Genomic DNA, 20,114 nt, shown 5'->3' with positions numbered 1-20,114 from the left:
CATTGACTTATTTCTGTCAGCTGCACCATTTTCAGTTATTATTGGTAGGCCATAATAGTGGCCTATAGACATCTTTGTTTATTGTCCATTACTTGATTATTCCCACATCTCTTCTCTGGGTATACTTCACGTCCTTATGCCTCATGCACTGTACAGAGCATTTTTTTTACATCCTCCCCTCACTGCACAGCCTCCTCACTATTAAGTTGTCATTCATCATTCATATTGCATCAGCCAATCCAAAAGAGAAATGCTAGTTTTATCACCTGCAGGTCCTGTATCCTGTTTCACACTGATAAAGATATCTTTACTCAATAGAGAGATAATATTACTGGTTAAACGTTGTATCAGAGTGATAACAGGAACAGCATGAGTGTGAAGAGATCATGCTCATTTCACATTATCGCTTGTGCAAGGTTAGAAACCGGCAGATAAGCAAGCTGACCCTCACACAGACTGAGAAAAGCAGCTGCAGATTTCAAAATATGCTAAATATGTAAATAAATTGCGTAATTTATACATTATTGGTGATTATATGCCTAACTGATCGTATAGAACTTACACTGTCTAGTCTTTTGCAATGTCTCTGTGAGACTACACAGCACAGGATTGTGGGTACAAAGGACCAAACACAATGAGCCAACTTTAAACTGATGCACAAACATTCTGTCTAAAAATTGTTGACTCCTACCATATAAAAGGACTTCGCAAGACTCAAACAATCCAATTCATGGTTCTCTTTGACCAAACCTATAGCACTTGGCAATGGATAATAATACCAACAACAACCCACAGTACAATGCTTACTGCAATCAAGTTGAACACATACAGTAGCTAATGAGGTCCTCAATGGAATTAAATAATTCAAGACAAGATTCTTCTCAACCATATCTACAAAACTGGGTATTAATATAAACTGCCTACTACTATCAAACTGTTCTTTTCACACTTCTAACTATACCTGCCACATATTGTATGTCATTGTGTGAATTCCTAGGGTAGGTTAAGAAGGTCTCATTGGAATGAAAAATATCCCAACACCTACATCTGTCAAAATTATATTTCTCTGCACTTTTCAGAATGGGATAGCAGGCAATGTTCTCTGCAGCAGTCGGTAATTGTCTGTTTTCTGCATTTTGCATTTCTCCAGCCGAGAGCTCTGATCTTGTTGACAGGCTGTGTGCTTTGTATATTTTCTTACTGTTTGCGATGTCATTACCCTTCTCAACAGACATTTTTCAGCATTGGTATGTATTAGTTTAAAGTAACCACATTCCCCAAAGAAAACGAAATTCGAATCTATCATGTCCCATTGTATTTTATTTATGTGTGTTTTTACTAGATTCTTTACTGAGTAAATGAGATGGGACTCTCTTGTCTTTGTTTTATGTAATCCAGCTTTTTTTTTTGCCAATCTTCTATTTGTAATCCAACCTCCTTTGGAAGGCTTGTGGAGTCTCCGTGTGAGTGTTGCCTGTGGGTACACCACTACTGCCTTGTGTTTTTTGTTATTTAATAAATCATTGGTTTATACAATCTACGTATCTATTTGGCATTCAATTTCCCTACAGTCTTTATCATGCTGTATAACTTGTGTACTACTACACACATTTGTAGGTTATCACTTCCAATGTAAATGATTGAACCAGTGTAAACATTAATGTTTTAATTCTCGAGGGGCTATCTAGCGCTTAAATAATTTATTGTAAAATTCTTTAAGCACCTTGAATGCTTCTTTTAAACTTCTACCATTGTCTCATTGAATATCTTGCAGTTCCATCACATGACTATTGGGTGAGGATATATTTTTCCAAATGTAATCTTCAGACTCCCCATGAATACATTTTTCAAGCAATAAAGTATGCGATTAGGAGGCAGCGGTTGAATACATTTGAACTTTTGGTTAGCAACAGAGACCACTGCCAGTAGGTGACTACATTGGATCTCCATGTTCCTGTGAGGCTAGTGTAGTTACACACTATTTTAAAGTCCCCAGTATTGGTGAGACAGTATAAAAGTTATTTGTTTTGCAATTGTTTTACTTTTGCTATTTAGGAGGATTTTTAGTATAGGGTCCAAGAGTAGATAATTTTTATGCCAGAATTCTCCCTCAAAGGGATTCTGTCACCAAAAAATTGCCCTAAAAAAGCAGCAGCACAGTAAGATAGTGTAGCATCACCTGAATATAATGCTGTTTTTTGTTTTTTTTAGATGCGTGGCTCCATTGCAGAAATATATGTTTATTTGTAATATACAAATGAGCTGTATAGAGCAATGAGGGTGTCACTATTGGTCCAAAAACCTCTATGTTTTCTCCCCAGTCTGTCCCTCCCTCCCCTCCCACGTAAGCGGCGCATGTGAAGTGGAGCCGATTCGACCCGTGAAACTTCAGTGGCCCTGTCAATCAGGGAAGGAAGGGAGGGAGGGACAGACTGTGGAGAGAACATAGAGCTGTTTGGAGCAACGGTGACACCCTCATTGCTCCAAAATGCTCATTTGCATATTACGGATAAACTTATATTTCTGCAACCGAGCCACACATCTGAAACAGGAAAACAGCATTATATTCTGGTGAGGCTACACTATCTTACTGTGCTGCTGCTTTTAGAGGGCAATTTCTGGTGACAGACTCCCTTTAAGAATATCAACTAAGGGATTAATTTCTAGAATGGCAGGTATAACAGTTGGGTCTAAGAACTGAGTGGCCCCACCACCAAAGCTGGTGATGGGCAAGTGAAGGAGTGGCAGTAATTAAAAAATGCACTGAGAGGCAGGGGCGTAACTAGGAAAGACTGGGCCCCATAGCAAGCTTTTGACTCGGGCCCCCCTTCCCCTGGGTGTCACACAACCCCCCCTTGTATATAGTGCCTTTTTTATACAGCCCCCCCTGTAGATAACACCATACAGCCCCCTCTGTAGATAGCGCCATACATCCCCCTGTAGATAGCGCCATACATCACCCTGTAGATAACGCCATATAGCCCCCCTGATGATAAAGCCATACAGCCCCTCCTCTGTAGATAACGCCATACAGCCCCCTGTAGATAACGCCATACAGCCCCCCTGTAGATAACTCCATACAGCGCCCCCTGTAGATAACGCCATATAGCCCCCTCTGTAGATAGCGCCATACATCCCCCTGTAGATAACGCCATACAGCCCCCCTGTAGATAACGCTATACAGAGCCCCTGTAGATAACGCCATACAGCCCTTCTGTAGATAACTCCATACAGCCCCCTCTGTAGAGAACGCCATACAGCCCCCCCTGTAGAGAACGCCATACAGCCCCCCCTGTAGAGAACGCCATACAGACCCCCCTGTAGAGAACGGCATACAGCCCCATTTGTAGATATCTACAGAGGGGGCTGTATGGCGTTATCTACAAAGGGGGCTGTATGGAGTTATCTACAGAGGGGGCTGTATGGCGTTCTCTACAGAGGGGGCTGTATGGCGCTAACGCCATACAGCCCCCACTGTAGAGAACGCCATACAGCCCCCTGTAGGTAACGCTATACAGCCCTCCCTTTAGGTAACGCTATACAGCCCCCCTTGTAGGTAACGCTATACAGCCCCCCTTGTAGGTAACGCCATACAGCCCCCCCTGTAGGTAACGCCATACAGCCCTCCCCTGTAGGTAACGCCATACAGCCCCCCCCCCCTGTAGGTAACACCATGCAGCCCCAACCCCCCAAAAAAATCCGACCTACAGTGTGTCCTACAAAAGACATTTATCCTCTATCCACAGGATAGGGGATACATGTGTGATTGCTGGCAGCGATAAGGAGAACGGGGGACCGAAAGTCCCCTGAAGTTCTCCATGACTAACCTCTGACTTCCGGCGTCTGCGCAGCTCAATAAAAATGAAAGGAGCGCTGGTCACGTATGCACACAAGCGCGACCGGCGCTCCATTCATTTCTACGGAGCTGCTGACACAGACCCCAGAAGTCCGAGGTTTGTGATGGAGAACTTCAGGGGACTTTCAGTCCCCCGTTCTCCCTATCAATGCCAGCGATCACACATGTATCCTCTGTCCTGTGGATAGGGGATACATTTCTTTTGTTTAATGGCAGAGCAGGGAGATACCGCCCTGCTCTGCCGTAGTGTTCAGTGGCGTCGCGCTGTAGCAGCCATAGCGGCTGCTAGCGGAGCCTCCGGCTATGGTGGGGGCCCGTGCAGGCGGGCGACACGGGCCCCCTCATGCCGCGGGCCCCGTAGCAGCCGCTATGGCTGCTATGGCGGTAGTTACGCCCTTGCTGAGAGGTCAATAATAATAATCATACCCTTTCCACATCTTGAACACTACTAATATTGGTCCTTGAGGAGTCAGACCACATTGCAAATTTGTTATTGGGCCTTATGATAACTTGTTATTGACTGATCTCAATTTTCAAGGAACACAAATCACATGAGTTTATTGTTCTGAGCTTCATATGAGAACATTCCCACAGCAGTCAATATTCTCTTAACGTGTGAAAGGAAACTAATAGGTGATAGAAGGAAAGATGCCTTAGAGGATTCTTTTTCTGAAAAAAAAAATTGTATTGTCAACTAACTTAAAAATTTGCTTTACCAAGCCACTCTCTGAACTGCAGTTCAATAGTATTTAGTGCTGAAGAACTGCAAATATACAACTTTATCTAATAAATGTTCATGTACTATCTATGATAGACATTATTAAGGTTTTATTCTGTAACAATTGATTGAAAATATTCAAAAGCTAGACTGCAGTATTTCTGCTTGTAATTGTGTTGTATTGTATTAGGTCAACTAACAAGTGCTTAACTTATCACAAAGTGGATTCTGTTACCTCCATAGTGCTAGATACAAAGAGTGTTTATTATCTACAATAAAAGGCACCTTACTCCAGACTTTGGGGAATACCTGTACATCTGCTGCTGGGGATGAACATCTTTTTCATCAAGATTCTTAAAAATAATTATAATGCTATAGAAAAGTAAGTTATTAGAACATTGTAAACAATTACAGAGGGACCCATAATAGGATCCCCTGAGAGGGACATTGCTGCAAATTATATGTTACCTGTCATAGTCTTGGCAAATCTCCCCAACAGCAACCAGTGCTTTGAGATACTCATTGGGCTGGTAAGGATGGATATAGTGCAGGGAGCAACTGTTCCGTGGGTCACCGTTTGATGCTGTGAAATCAATTGCTACCTAGAATAAAATAAAATAGATCAAGCTTAATATCTATATAATAAAAGGCTGGCTCACCTTGTATCGAACTTCATGATAAAAGCTTCCAAATTTATTAAAACACAAGTGAATAGCCAATTTTGTAAATTTAATTGTAGGGCAATAGTAACTAGCGAGTCTGAGGTCGTAGATCTAGTACCAGATGTGTCCCAATGCAGTTTCTACAGTTATTATTTTTTGCATAATTCATTTTTGTTTCTCCTGGTGCCTCATGTATGTCATTATACACCAATGTAATATACTTACCACCAGCAATCATTACATGTAGTTTTAGTCACATAAACAAGTATGTCACCTGCGTATTGATATCTTTGTAACCTCTCTTGTGGTCTTTATCTAATCCTCTCAATAGGTTAACCATAATAGAAATGTCTCCAAGTGGGGAAATAGGAAATATTATTTAAAGCTGCATGGTGAATAGTCTAGTTTTGTAAGTTCCATTAATAATTGGCCCAATGGTTCTAAGTGCTGTTGTTCCAGGGACAGACAGATTGTGGTGGGATTGGCACTTTAATAGGATCCTGGAAAAGCTGCCATTATTCCCAAATCGGTGTCAATCTGTGGGCCTCAAGGCAACCCAATAATCTGTGCCATTACTTGAGTACTAAAGGATGATATTATATAAACATTATGGCTGGTATCATATATGCACTGTGACTGTCATTATGTGGACACTGTGGTTTGTACAAGTATAGAGTATATTATAAGAGCATTAACAAATAAATAAATAAATAAATAAATATATATATATATATACACATACATATAGGGTATATTATATATGCACTTTGGCTATCACTATTGTCTATGTCCTTTGGCTGATACAGTTGAGTATGCCCACTGGCAGATACAATTGCATAATTGTACAATTATACTGTATATGCATACTACGGCTCGCATTATTTCAATTGAACTACAGTTAATATTATTTTATGACAAGTTGCTATTATTATACGAGTACCACTGTACTTGAGCAATTTATGGAACTATTCAATAGATAATAAATACCTATACAGATATAGACCCTAGACAAACGTCAAAAATTTGGCGTCCGCACATATCAAAAGACAACAATGAATACCTTTAAAGATATGTGAGGACATATAGTATATCCAAAGCGGAATACATACCACAAAGTACACAATATGTACCATGAAAAAATAGAAATACTTTATTACAATAATCATAAGAACATATTGACCATCAAAAGTTAAAAAACAATTATACAAACAGATTAAAAAATAGTGTGGCGATACGATTAGGACTACACAAATGACATGCTAGTACCATATAAACATCATGTGATGCGGTAATGTACAGAAGACTAGGTTCAAAAGAGATATGTGTGCAGTGAAAAATGTATCATTGGGAAAAAAAGCCACGGATAAACTGCACAAATGGCCAGTAACACAAGAGATTATTCAGAGGTTGCCCCTTGAGAAAGCTGACGGCGAAACGCGCGCCGGGGCGTTGCGTGTGGAGATAGGTTGTTTGTGAGTCACCAGGCAATCAACGGGTCAGTACAGTTCTTTGGTCCTTTAGTTTGGGTGATTATTTTTGTGACCTATATAATCTTATATTGGACTTATACCTATATACCTTTGAATAATCTCTTGTGTTACTGCCCATTTGTGCAGTTGATCCGTGGCTTTTTTGCCCAATGATACGTTTTTCACTGCACACATATCTCTTTTGAACCTAGTCTTCTGTACATTACCCCATCACATGATGTTTATATGGTACTAGCATATCATTTGTGTAGTCCTCATCGTATCTCCACACTATTTTTTAATCTGTTTGTATAATTGTTTTTTATCTTTTGATGGTCAATATGTTCTTCTGATTATTGTAATAAAGTATTTCTATTTTTTCATGGTACATATTGTGTAATTTGTGGTATTTATTCCGCTTTGGATATACTATATGTCCTCACGTATCTTTATAGGTATTCATTCTATTCAATAGATAGTCTGCCTGGTTCTATTATGAAGCTACTAATATGGATTTATGAGCACTATATGGCACTATTATTTTGGTACTGTATATCATTATAATTTTTATATCTATGTGAATGTTGTAGTTTTGAAAGTGTGACTATGCAGTAGACTCAGGGGGGCATGGCTATGGCCAAAAAACAAGACTAGCAATATACCTTATGAGCAGTTACATTTACAGAACTCAAAAGAGAAAAAATCATTTTCCTCCATTATGGAGTACTGTACACAGCTTGACAGCCTGCGCTTGGATAAAAAAAACATCCATTAAAGGCTAGGATGTGGAATGCTGATGGAATCACTAATATTGATCAAATTCTTTTAAATTAAAAGCTTTGGGAAGACTTTTGAAACCAAATGGGGACATAAGTAGTAATAGTCAGTTATTATGACTACCAACTGTATGAGAACAATAGAGGAACAGCGTGATATCAAGGAAGTTCTCATTAACGCTTTAAATTAGTAAGAATGTCTTTGTGGTCTCTTCTGAAACCTTTGCTTATCACCACAGTTATTTTTCTCATCAAACGCCCTATTCTTCACAGCTGCTGCTTCTCTAGTCACCACACAACTGTGCTTTTCTTTGAAAACATATGTAGTAATTGAAAGAAATACTTAAGTGTATCACAAACCACAGTATGAAAGGGATAAGGAGCATCATTTAGGCCCTGAAATACTCTGAGATGCATGCCAAGCATTTGGTTGAGGCCAAACAAAGAGAAAGCTTACAGATCATACAGAATGTGCAATAGTCTGCAGATTCCATGAATGAACACATGGACTCTGTGTGTAGTTCTGAAACTATAATAAGAATTTAAATAGTTAGTCTGAAGTGTAGCTCCAACTATGAACAGCATTTCGTTTTTAGTTGTAAATTTTTTCTGAGGATTAATTTTGAAAAAATATTTATAATGATCAGAACCTTACTTTTTTTGAAACAAAGCTCCAAATCCCCTGCGATCTTTAACACAACTATAGATATAATGCTAAAAATCATTCTGTGCAAGCGCCTCTAGAGGGAGCTCATTAAATTTAAATCTATATAGCTCTCATTAAAGCGGCTCTAAACTGATCCACCGTGCTTGTGTGCCAAATTATAGAAGAAAAATGCAAAAAAACACTCACATTAAAATAGGAAATGTAATTTTATTTTAGATATTGAATTTATGTCTCATATAAATGTAGGACTCAATATTAGGGTTCGTTAAGCACATATAAAATATTTATTATTGTAGCTGATTTCGACCCATTTGACCAGTAAAATTATTCATTCGCACCCTCTGCATTTGATTGGGCATAACCCAAAGGAATGTAGTGATTGTTCATATGTACATTATATATCTTTGACTGTATGAAGTGAGTGTGTATACTATATGTGTGTGCATTTATGTAGTGCATGTGCTTGTGTGTGTGGCGAATATCCAGATGTTAGCTCTCCACTTTTCTCCTCTCTGCTCCAATTTGTGCAACAGGGGATTAGACAACTCAGTTGTCATGGTGATCAATAGGTTACACTATTTTGCTTTCCAATAACAACAGGAACCTGATGGAACTTAGGTGTCTGATGCTTACCATCGTCATTTACTATTCGAAATATCTAATTGAAATGAAAAGCACAACAAACAATAAAAAAAATAAAGACAGCGCTCTCAAATTTTTTAATAAAAAAAGCAAATAAATGCTATGCACAAGGAAAACAGAGACTCACCTATTGCGTGGAGGATGTGCAAAAAATTCAGACATCAGCCACCACAACTTTGAGCTAGAATAGTTTTATAATCCTAAAGGTACATTTGGGTCATGCAAGCCAGTCAGACAATCCTCGTTCCAAAAACATCCAATAAATGGAGGGTACTAGGATAACAGAAGTAAGAAATAGCTTCTATGGCGCTTCTCCAGTTTGAAACAACAGACAACCCAAAGAGATGGGGCACTCACGCTTACATGTTTCTGTAACAGCCCTTAAACATAAATGTCACATTGGGTATGTGGACCACTGGGCCGCACCGCCTTGACGGTATGGCAGCTGGCCAACGAGACACAGGTAACAGTCTATAGTTCGTATAGTGTACCTGTGATAGCTCAGACAGTAGCAAGACAGGCTCGGCTGGGACTTGGCAGCAGGCAGGCGCCAGGCATGGCGTAGCAGGACAGGCGTGGTACACAGCACAGCCCTTGACTTCAGCTCGACGCGGCACTTGACCAAGATAGCACATGTACAGGTTACAGGTAGCAGGAACGGGGAACACTGGGAACTGGAAAACACTTATGAGACCATTTGCATAGACATACTAGGATAACGACAACAAGGCTCAGGCATTGCAGGGAGGGGCACAGCCCTTCTTATAGTCCAGGGTGCTCTGGGAGCAATGAGCTCAAACTCCCACCTGTGTGCGCTTTGGCTTCTTAAGGTCCTATTCACACTACAGGGTTTCCCGGCCGTGTGACAGCCGTTCAAAAAATGTCCGTCACACGGCCGCAGTAGGAACAATAGACTCCAAATGGGGCTAGTCACACGACCAATTTTTTTGACAGCTCGGGAAACCCGGCAGTCAAAAAATTGGGCATGCCCTATTTTCGTCCGTTTTCCCGGCCGTCCGGCTCCCAAAGAAGTCTATAGGGCCGGGTAATACACGGCCATCACTGGAATGTGTCCCGAGTGATGGCCGTGTCTTCCATCGCTCGCTCTCTCCCCTTCTCCTCTTCACAATGCGAAGTGCATGTGAGGAGGAGAGTATTTTTTTGCTCCCTGTAGGAGCGGAATCCCAATCCTCGGCCACAGCTTCGGCAATGCTGTGGCCAGGGATTGGGGATTCCGCTTCAGAAATGCCTGACATCACTGTGTTTATATATGGACAGTGAAGTCAGGGACTTCTCCTGGAGCGGAAACACCGGCCACAGGGTCGGGGATTCCGCTTCAGAAGTGCCCGACGTCACTGTGTCCATATATGGATTCAAGATGATGTAGCCCAGGAAGGGTAGAGCATCTCTCTCAAACATGCACTTCTCCAACTTGGTGTACAGACGATTCTCCCTTAACCGTAGCAAAACTTGACGGACATGTCTTCGATGAGTCATTGGATCTGGAGAGAAAATCAAGATGTCATCAAGATAGACCACAACACAAACATAGAGGAGGTCACGGAAGATGTCATTAACGAACTCCTGGAAGACCGCGGGAGCATTACACAGTCTGAAGGGCATTACTAGATATTCATAGTGTCCGTCACGGGTGTTAAATGCCGTCTTCCATTCGTGACCCCGGCGAATCCGGATTAGGTTGTAAGCCCCACGCAGGTCTAGTTTCTAAAAAATCTTGGCTCCACGTATGCGATCAAACAGTTCAGAAATCAATGGCAACGGATACCTATTTTTTACCGTGATCTGGTTGAGACCTCGGCAGTCGATGCAAGGACGCAGAGAACCAGCCTTTTTCTTGACGAAGAAGAACCCGGCTCCTGCCGGGCCGGAAGACGTCCATATGAAGCCCCTCTCCAAGTTCTTCTTAACATAGGCGGACATGGATAGAGTCTCTGGCATGGAGAGAGGTTATAGCCTACCACGGGGAAGGGATGCACCAGGAACTAGGTTGATAGGACAGTCATACGCCCGTTGTGGGAGCAGCGACTCCGCCTCTTTTTTACTGAAGACATCCGAGAATGCAGAATAATGACCAGGCAATCCTGCCAAGGACTGAGGCATAGGAGGCTGAGCCGAACAAATCTGTACCAAGCAACGGTTGAGACACTCGGGAACCCACTCGAGAACCTCTCCAGAATTCCAGTCTAGGACTGGGGCATGTAGTCGGAGCAAGGGCAGACCCAGCAGCACAGGACTGACAGCTTTAGCCAGGACAAAGAACGAAAGGAGCTCGGAATGGAGGGCTCCCACTTGGAGCCTCAGCGGCTTGGTCACAGCTACAATTGGGTCTGGCAGAGGTAGTCCATTCACAGATGCAACCATCAACGGCCTCTCCAGAGGGGTTGTGGGCAATTGGAGAAGATCCACCAGTTCTCTACGAATGAAATTAGCAGCGGATCCAGATTCCAGATACGCAGACACCCAATGCGTTTTCTCGCTGGAAACTATGGTCCCGGGGATGGACAATTTAGACGAAAGTCCTTCTTTACCCAGGGTTGTCTCTCCCACCAACCTTAGGCTCTGGGGCTTTTGGGGACACAGATGCACAAGATGGCCTCCGAGGCCACAATATAGACAGAATCCCGAGGTGCGTCTGCGTTGTCTCTCCTGGGTAGACAGCTTAAACTGGTCCTTCCTCACAGACTCCATAGGAGGATCAGCATCTGAGGACAGCAGGGGTTGCTGCAAAGTAGGAACCGGACTAGGGAGCCCTCCCTCCCGACGAGCTTCTTGAGACCGTTCTCAAATCCTTATATCAATCCGGGCGGCCAGAAGGATGAGGGCATCCAGGGTAGATGGTAGATCTCGGGCGGCCAGCTCGTCCTTAATCCTAGGAGACAGTCCCTGCCAGAATGTAGCCACCAGGGCCTCATTGTTCCACAACAGTTCTCCCGCCAGGGTGCGGAAGTGGATGGCGTTCTCACTCACGGAGGTGTCTCCCTGGCGTAGGTTCAGCAAGGAGGTGGCTGCAGACGAGACTCATCCAGGCTCATAAAACACTGTGCGAAATGTCCGTAGGAACACCTGGAAGACAGGGGTCGCTCGTCCTTGTCTGTCCAAGATACGGTTCGCCCATGCAAGGGCCCTGCCAGTGAGGAGAGAGACGATGAACGCGACCCTTGCGCCATCAGACGAGAATGCCCTTGCATACAGGCTAAAGTGGATCTGGCACTGGTTCAAAAATCCACAGCAGGTCCTCGCGTCTCCATCATAGCGGTCAGGAAGCGGCAAAGAAAATCGGGGATCAGCACTGCCAGGAGGTGGAGGAACGGTAGCTTGCACCTCCAGCCGATGTGCAATAATGTTCAATGCCTGGAGGCATTGGTCCTGTCGAAACCGGAGGTCTAGCATATCCGCCCGCATCTCCTGTGACGTCGTCATGGTCTTGGATTGACCAGCGGGGTCCATGGCCTGAGCCTACTGTCAAGTTGGGTATGTGGACCCACTGGGCCGAACCACCTTGACGGTATGACAGCTGGCCAACAGGACACAGGTAACAGTCTATAGTTCGTATAGTGTACCTGTGGTAGCTCAGATAGTAGCAAGACAGGCTCGGCTGGGACTAGGCAGCAGGCAAGCGCCAGGCGTGGCGTAGCAGGACACGACTTCAGCTTGACACGGCACTTGACCAGTATAGCACGGGATACAGGTTACAGGTAGCAGGAACAGGGAACACTGGGAACTGGAAAACACTTAGGAGACCATTTGCATAGACATACTAGGATAACGACAACAAGGCTCAGGCATTGCAGGGAGGGGCACAGCCCTTATTATGGTCCAGGGTGCTCTGTGAGCAATCAGCTCAATCTCCCACCTGTGTGCGCTTTGTCTCCTTAAGTCTGGACTGAGCTCACGAGCGCACCCTGGTGGTCACTGTGGAACAGGACAGCCGCATGTGCAGACACTTCTGGAGAGAAGGGCATCGACCGGATGGAAGGAGTTCGTGGTCAGCGACCACAGACGTTACAATAAATATGTTTACTAATACAATACAGTGATTTAATAATACCTTCATTCTGTTGTTCAGACCCCAGACAAGCCCCCTAAAAATATTCAGAACCCAGACCTGACCCCAAAATAAGTTCGGACTCAAGACTGGACCCCTAAACCCTATATCAAACCCCATAATATATTCAGACACCGGATCACAAAAATTCAGACCCCAGACCAGGCTCTTGCATATTTACTCTCCATTGTTGGTATTCACCCCCCCCCCCCAATAAAAATTTTGGCTCGCATTTATGATTCCCCCCTCTCCTAAAATCAAATACATGATCATTTAGCTGAAAACAGCTCCCCTGGCCCTGGGCAGTTCCCATGAACTTACAGCGCTTAGTCCAAGGCAAGGCAGAAAGAAGAAGATAAAGATTGGTCCTCCTTCTTTTCTGCAGTGAGGAGAGCTGATTGGTGGAGAAGAAGTCAACCAGGGTTTTTTTCTGCTGCTCCACTAATCAGCACAGTCTGCACACACAGCCGCACCGCCAAGGAAGGGCAATGCGGCAGGTGAGGCAGCACTTCCTTGGTGGTCTATATATTACTTTTTGAAACTAGACCCCTAATGCCTCACGCCTCTGAGACAACAAGATTTCATTTTAAATTCTAGTAATTTTATTCATCAAAACTTTTTAAATGTCGTTAGGTCCTTAAAAAAATATACCAGCAACTTCTTGCCCTAAAAAAATATTCAGCCAACAACTGTGAATACCACTAAATTCCTAACAAGAGCAATGTAAGTACTGCTTAAGCATTTCACATAATATCAAAAATATTTCTATACCAAGAGAGAATGCCTCATATGTTTTAAAATCATTCATTAATTGTGGGTCAAAGTACTTTATTTATTTATTAGAATGTATGTAGGAAGAACCACTAAACGCCTCAGGGAACACATTAATAAAACATTGCTCTAACATTAACAATAAATATGTGAGACATAGCATTTCCAGATACTTTATGACTTCCCATCAAAGTAGTTCAACTTTACTCCACGTTACTCCTATAGCAACGATACTAGACAGGAATTCTCAAAACCTCTATGGAGAGAAATGTACTGGATCTAAAGGTTTGATACATTGGCACCTAAAGCATTAAATTAATCATTGGAACATGTTTATTAACTGACATATCTATTGTTATTTTTAGTTTTCTTTATTGTAACATTTGTATTTTTGTTATATATTATATATATATTTTTTTCATATATTACAGACATGCAATGCATTCGGAAAGTCCAGTGTTCTTTGGTATGATACAACAAGGTTTGCACACCTGGATTTGGGGATTTTCTGCGATTCTTCTGTGCAGAGCCTCTCAAGCTCTGTCAGGTTGAATGGGGATTGTCGGTGGAAGCCATTTTCAGGTCTCTCCATAGATGTTCGATTGGGTTCAAGTCAGGGCTCTTGCTGGGCCACTCAAGGACATTCACAGAGTTGTCCCTAAGGCACTCCTGTGTTGTCTTGGCTGTGTGCTTAGGGTCATTATCTTGTTGGAAGGCTAGTCTGAGGCCAGTCTGAGGTCCAGAGCACTCTGGATCAGGTTTTAATTAAGAATATCTCTGTACTTTGGTCCATTCATTTTTTCCTCAACCCTGACCGGTCTCCCTGCCCCCGCTACTGAAAAACACCCCCACAGCATGATGCTGCCACCACCATGCTTCATTGTAGGGATCGTATTGGGCAGGTGATTAGCAGTGCCTGTTTTCCTCCAGATATGACACTTAGAATTGAAGCCAAAAAGTTCAATCTTGGTTTCACTAGACCACAGAATCTTGTTTCTCACAGTCTGAGTCCTTTTATATGCTTTTTTGCAAATTCCAGATGGGCTTTCATGTATCTTTTACTGAAGAAAGGCTTCTTTCTGGGCCACTCTGCAATAAAGCCCACATTGGTGGAGTACTGCAGTGTTAGTTGACCTTCTGGAAGTTTCTCCCATCTGCACACAGGATCTTTGGAGCTCAGCCAGAGTGACCATTGGGTTCTTGGTGACTTCTCTTACCAAGGCCCTTCTCCCCCAATTACTTAGTTTGGTGGAGCGGCCAGCTCTAGGAAGAGTCCTAGTTGTCCCAAACTTCTTCCATTTAAGAATTATGGAGGCTACTTTGTTCTTGGGAACATTCAGTGCAGCAGAAAATTTTTTGTACCCTTCTCCAAATCTGTGCCTCCACACAATCCTGTCTCTTAGTACTACAGGCAGTTCTTTCCTCCTCATATCTTGGTTTTTACTCTGATATGCATTGCCAGCTATGAGACCTTATATAGACAGGGGTGTGTCTTTCCAAATCATGTCCAATCAAATGAATTTACCACAGGTGGACCCGAATCAAGGTGTAGAAACATTTCAAAGATGATCTAGAGAGAAGGGAGGCCCCCAGAGCTAAATTTCAAGTGTCATAGCAAAGGGTATTAATAAATGTGCAAAAATGTCTAAAATTCTGTTTTCACTTTGTCATTATGGGGTATTGAGTGCAGAATGATGAAAATTTGAATTTATTTTTTACTTTAGCACAAGGTCTCAACATATCAAAATCGAAAAAAGTTAAAGTGTCTGAAGACTTTCTGAATGCACTGTATATAAGTGAATTTAATATGGTCCTAGTACTAAATGGAACGTAAACATCTCAGGTAACCATGGAAATGGAATGCATGCCACTCTGGTGGCGAATGTGATACAGATGACGCATGTCTGGTTTTGAGTAAAGGGATTGTTTGTTTACAACTTCCAGTTTCCATTTAAATGCACGCTAGGTTGGAACGCAGTGCAGGTTTGCATCACATTCGGGACTTATTTCGCTCTATGTTTAAATCTTGTTACACAACGTTTCTAATCATGCCTGAAGAAAGAAGATTCCTTTACCTATGAAATGCGTTGCAATGATTTTTTATTATTTTATTTGTATTTAGAACCTAATAAATTAATTATTATTAGTGCATAACCTGTGGATTATATACTCTATATATCACTGAGATACTATTAATGGATGGATAAACATGCTCTAAGAAGGAGGTAAGCGGATATTCCATCTCCTGCCTCCTACAGTGAGTTGTTTGTTTTCCATGGTGACAATTATTTATTAATTGGCTCTACACTGAAATCAAAAGTGATGCTAACGAAAATACTGTATTTATATAAACCAACATAACTGGATAATAGCGAGAGAAAAACTACAGAGTATAAAGAACCCTAAGTTAACATATAGTAGAAATGTTAATATATGGACAGAGCTGTTAGGAGTTTCCCAATGCCAGAGTCCAAGGGCAGAGCAGCGGAAACTATCTACCTGTGGACTTTGGCACTGGAGAATCTCCTGACATTACTGTCCATAAATGGATAGTGACGTCAGGTCTTCTCCAGGCACGGGGACTACAGCATTGTAAAGCTTTTGACATCAATGACCATATATGGACAGTAAAGTCAAGAGATTCCCCAAAACCACTGCCGGAGCGCTTGTGATGCTCTGGCCGGAAACTCGATTATTGTCGCTCCGGACATCACTGTCCATATAAGGACAGTGACATCAGGGGCTTCCCCAGAGCTGAAGTCCCTGGCCAGAGCGTTTGTGGCATTGTAGTCAGAAGCTTCCCTGGGCACAGCGCTTCAGTTAGCGCTCTGCCTGGGGCATTCGAGCGACATATCCCACTGTATGACTAAACAGTGGTATACGTTGCAGCCTTACGTCAGAGGAAAACTTCCTCCCTGCATCTACCACTGAAGGAAGGCAAAAATGTGAGATGAAGGGGGGCCTCTGTTCAGAATCATTATCCCTTGGCGAGACGTGAAGAGCAATTACCAAGAGTGTCTCTCACTCTAGAGGACTTGTCTTGCATTAAGCAAACAACCCATTGATTTGAATGGTCACTGTGTAACGCTTAGGGTATGTTCACACGCAAACTCAAAAACGTCTGAATATACGGAGCTGTTTTCAAGGGAAAACAGCTCCTGATTTGCAGACGATTTTTAAGCCACTCAAGTTTTTCGCTGCATTTTTTACGGCCGTTTTTGGAGCTGTTTTGTGACATGCACTTCTTTTTTGCGGCCGTTTTTTAATGCGTAAAAAAACGGCCCGTCGGAACAGCATGCCGTGTTTCCCATTGAAATCAATGGGCAGATGTTAGGAGGCGTTCTGCTTCTGGTTTTTCGGCTGTTTTTCGCCCGTTTATGGCCCGATAAACGGCCGAAAATAGGCCGTGTGAAAATATCCTCAGTGTCCCCTGTGGTGGTGCTGCAGGGAAACTAAACACTTATTGCCAGATTTTCCCATCGGTTGCAGCTGATTACAGGGGGTCTCAGCAGGGGGACACTTTATGATCAGCTTATTGGGATGGAACTTTTCTAACAAGCAGAACTTGTTCAAAGTGGAGAACCCCTTTTAAGCTTTATGTACATAAAACCAGAAAGCCATTTTAATGCCTCTTTCATTCTCAATAGAGCAGACAAACACTAACTGTCTAATTGACATCCATTATTTAAGTGGAAGAAACACTCTCCTGAGCATGACTTAAAAGATTATTAAAACATGGCCCACACCTATACACAGATTGTGTGCTATTAACCCCTTCCCGCCGGATCACGTATATAAACGTCATTAAAATCGGTGGCTTACCGCCTTTTCACGTAAATGTACGTCATGGAGATGAAGCTGGCTCAGAAGCTGAGCCAGCGACATCACCACCGGGTGACAGCTGTATGTTACAGCTGGCACCCTGAGGTATCGGCCAGGACCGGAGCTAGCCTCCGATCCGACCGATTAACCCCTCACATGCTGCGTTCAATAGAGATCGCAGCATGTGAGGAGTTTATAGCCACCGGCACCCCAGCAACGTGATCGCTGGGTTGCCGGTGGCTGCAAAGGCGATCGGAGGGCTAATGCTTACCTCCCGATCAGCCTGTAACGGAATCCTCCTATGCCCCGTCGTCGGCGGGGCCCAGGAGGCTTCCGGTAACATCGGCAAGATGGCGCCGTCTCAGCTTCCGGCTCAGAAGCTGAGCCGGCGTCATCAGCAGTGGGTGTCCGCTGTATGTTACAGCGGACACCCCGATCTATCGCCAGGAACCGGAGCTAGCTCCGATTCCTGGCATTAACCCCTTCGATGCAGCGATCCATTGTGATCGCTGCATCCTAGAGGTTTGTAGAAAATCGGCAGCCTTGCCATGCGATGGCAAGGCTGGCGACTGCTACAATGGCAACAGGAGCCCTAACAATGGACTCCTGTCTGCCATTACGTAAGCTGATTAGGCCCCGCCCAGAGGCGGAGCCTGATCGGCTTGCTGTCAGTGAACAACTGACAGTTCCAATACATTGCACTACATAGGTAGTGCAATGTATTAGAACATCAAACAAACAGTTGGACATTCAAGTCCCCTAGTGGGACTAAAGAAAAGTGTAAAAAAAAGTAAAAATAAAAGTTGTAAAACATACAATAAAAGTTTCAAATAATAACACAAAACACAATCGCCCTTTTTCCCTTATCAAGTCATTTATTATTGAAAAAAATAATAAAGCCATACATATTTGGTATCGCAGCGACCGTAACGACCTGAACTATAAAAATATTATTTTATTTATCCAGCGCAGTGAACGCCGTAAAAAAAAACCTCAAAAACACTGCCATAATTACTGTTTTTTTGGTCACTGTCTTCCAAAAATTGAAATAAAAAGTGATCAAAAAGTCGCATGTATCCAAAAATGGTACCGATAAAATCTATAACTCGTCTCGCAAAAAAACAAGCCCTCACACAGCTCCATCGATGAAAAAATGTAAAAGTTATGGCTCTCACAACTTGGCGACAGAAAAAATACATTCTCTTTCCAAAAGTAATTTTATTGTGCAAAAAGTTATAAAAAAGTTCTATAAATTTGGTATCGCCGGAATCGTACTGACCCGCAGAATAAAGGTAACATGTAGTTTATAACGTACGGTGAACGGTGTATATAAAAAAAAAAGTGGCACAAGCTGGTCATGACATATTTGACACTGAATTGGCATATCTAGGGAAACATTTTAATTTGTACCTTCCGCAGCGCAATCATTTATGGAAAAGACACGTGGGGTTAAAATGCTCCCTACACCTCTTAATAAATGCCTTGAGGGGTGCAGTTTCCAAAATGGGGTCACTTCTCAGGGGTTTCTTTTATTATTTCACATCAAAGCCTCTGCAATTGTGAACCAATACTGTATAAGTCGCCAAATTAGGCCTCAATTTTACATGGTACTCTTTCACTCCTGAGCCCTGTCGAATGTCCAGGCAAAAGATTAGGGCCACATGTAGGGTGATTCTAAAACAGGGAAATACCGCATAATAATTGAGAGCTGTCTTGTTATGGTGGCACAAGCCGGGCACCACATATTGGCGTATCTAAGGAAAAATTCCCATTTTCATTCTCCCACATCGTGTGCACACGAATTTCTGCAAAACACCTGTGGGGTTAACATGCTCACTACACCCCTAGGTGAATACCTTGAGGGTGTTGTTTCCAAAATGGGGTCACTTCTGGGGGGGATCCACTGTTTTGGTCCCACAGGGACTTTGCAAATGCAACATAGCGACCAGAAACCAAATGCAGCAAAATCTGTACACCAAAAGCAAATGGCGCTCCTTCCCTTCTGAGCCCAGCCGTGTGCCCAAACAGCATTTTACGAACACGTGTGGGGTATTGCCGTACTCCAGAAAAGTTGCTTTACAAGCGTTGGGGTTCTTTTTTTCCTTTATTTGTTGAGAAAATTAAAAATTTGGAGCTAAAGCTACGTCTTATTGAAGAAAAAGGATTTTTTTTATTTTCACTGCCCAATTCTAATAAAATCTATGAAACACCTGTGGGGGCAAAATGCTCACTACACCCCTAGATGGATTCCTCAAGGGGTGTAGTTTTCTCAATGGAGTCACTTTTTTGGCGTTTTCACTGTTTTGGTACCTCAGGGGCTTTGCAAATGCGACATGGCCTGCGCAAACCATTCCTGCTAAATTTGAGCTCCAAAAGCCAAATGGCGCTCTTTCCCTTCTAAGCTCCGCCGTGTGTCCAAACATCCGTTTATAACCACATGTGGGGTATTGTTTTACTCGGGAGAAATTGCTTTACAAATGTTGTGGTGCTTTTTCTCCTTTAGTCCTCGTGGAAATTAGAAAAAATTAGCTAAACCTACATAATCTTTGAAAGAATGACGATTTTTATTTTCACGGCCTACTTCCAATAATTTCTGCAAAAAACCTGCGGGGTCAAAATGCTCACTATACCCCTAGATAATTTCCTCAAGGGGTGTAGTTTCCAA

General features: G+C 42.8%; 1 protein-coding gene across 1 annotated transcript in view; it reads right to left on the bottom strand.

Annotated features, from left to right (window-relative positions):
- CPNE4 (copine 4) overlaps positions 1-20,114 on the bottom strand; it is a 434,578-nt gene that overhangs the window by 52,020 nt on the left and 362,444 nt on the right. The window contains exon 11 of the mRNA XM_075827119.1: positions 5,043-5,176. Within this exon, the coding sequence (XP_075683234.1) occupies positions 5,043-5,176 (134 nt within the window). The remainder of the gene's footprint in view (positions 1-5,042; positions 5,177-20,114) is intronic.

The sequence above is a fragment of the Rhinoderma darwinii genome, chromosome 5 (genome assembly GCF_050947455.1).
Source record: "Rhinoderma darwinii isolate aRhiDar2 chromosome 5, aRhiDar2.hap1, whole genome shotgun sequence".
Classification (NCBI taxonomy): domain Eukaryota; kingdom Metazoa; phylum Chordata; class Amphibia; order Anura; family Rhinodermatidae; genus Rhinoderma; species Rhinoderma darwinii.
The sequence above is the reverse complement of the archived record's forward strand: the minus strand, read 5'-3'. Positions and strand labels throughout refer to the sequence as shown.